Raw genomic sequence first — 1,272 nt, 5'->3', positions numbered from 1 at the left:
TTGAACCGTGGTCCCTGTGCTTTCGCTAAGCTTGTTCTAAGTAGGTGCTTTAGACCACTGAGCCATCTCACCAGCCCTCTTTTTCTTTTTTGTGGCACCAGGGATTGAACTTGGGACCTTGGGAATGCCAGTCAGGTGCTTATACCACTGAGTTGTGTCCCTGGCCTGATAATGTAACATTTTAAAAAAAGAATTTATGATCTTTTTCACCAAACCTGTTTCTCCTAATGTACTTCTCATCTTTTATGTTTAATATTCAAGAAACTGGTATAACATCATTTAGTTATTTTTACATAGTATGTATTGTTTTTCTTTTATTCTAGTCTTCAACCTTTGCATGGTATAAAAATGTACCGTGATGTGTTAATTATTCCATAGTAGTTTTCTTCTTCTTTTTTTTTTTTTTTTTTGGTGGTACCAGGGATCAGACTCAGAACCTTGTGCTTGCCAGGCAAGTACTTAATCCACTGAGCTATCTCCCCAGCCCAGTAGTTTTCACTAGATTAAATTTATTTATTTATATTTTTAGGGAATGGTCTATAGGGTGTTTGGGGTCTCATTACTGGATCAGACTTGTAGTGATCCTCCTGTTTACAGTCTCCCAAGAGCTAGGATTACAGGTGCTCGCCACCATGTCCAGTCTCAGTTGCTGTTTTGGGGCGCCCGGGGGGCGGGGCCAGCACAGCAGGCCCAGGGATTGAACCCTTGACTCCTGCACCTGCTTGCAGGTGCTTTAATATGCTGAGGTACTTGGCTGACCCAAAATTACTTAGTTTTATGTTTGGGTGGCTAATTTTTTGTTTTTGACTTTTCTTTAAGGTGTAATTTGTATACCATAGTAAAATGCATAAATCTTTTTTTGTGTAACAGTTAATTATCTTAAGATTCTATAGTTCTCTCTTTTTCCCCTCTGATCTTTAGTTGCACATAGGAAATGTTTATGAGGCTGGAAAATTGAACCTTTTAACAGTTATTCAGTTGTTGAATGAAGTCCTGAAAATAATGAAATATGAACGCTGTCAGTCTAATCAAGCAAGCTTTACAATAGATCGTCACTACCTTGAAAAAGAGACCAGATTTCAGAGGGAAAGGTTATCACGCCTGAAGCAAATGAGGTACACTAGAAAGATCTGTTACTTTACTGTGGGAGGAGGAGGGTGGTTTTCTTAGCAAAACTCTTTTGGCTTGGTCAAACAAGCATGCCATTTTACTCAAAACCTTACACAATCAACTGCCAGAAAGACATGAGGTAGAGAGGAAAGATAATGCAGT

The 1,272-nt window shown here is 39.0% G+C and overlaps 1 protein-coding gene across 1 annotated transcript in view; it reads left to right on the top strand.

Moving 5' to 3' along the window:
- Window positions 1-1,272, top strand: part of Haus6 (HAUS augmin like complex subunit 6) — a 48,978-nt gene that overhangs the window by 26,389 nt on the left and 21,317 nt on the right. Inside the window, exon 9 of the mRNA XM_023715813.1 lies at window positions 922-1,115. Within this exon, the coding sequence (XP_023571581.1) occupies window positions 922-1,115 (194 nt within the window). The remainder of the gene's footprint in view (window positions 1-921; window positions 1,116-1,272) is intronic.

Source organism: Octodon degus, unplaced genomic scaffold (genome assembly GCF_000260255.1).
Source record: "Octodon degus isolate 3935 unplaced genomic scaffold, OctDeg1.0 scaffold00044, whole genome shotgun sequence".
Taxonomy (NCBI): domain Eukaryota; kingdom Metazoa; phylum Chordata; class Mammalia; order Rodentia; family Octodontidae; genus Octodon; species Octodon degus.
The sequence above is the reverse complement of the archived record's forward strand: the minus strand, read 5'-3'. Positions and strand labels throughout refer to the sequence as shown.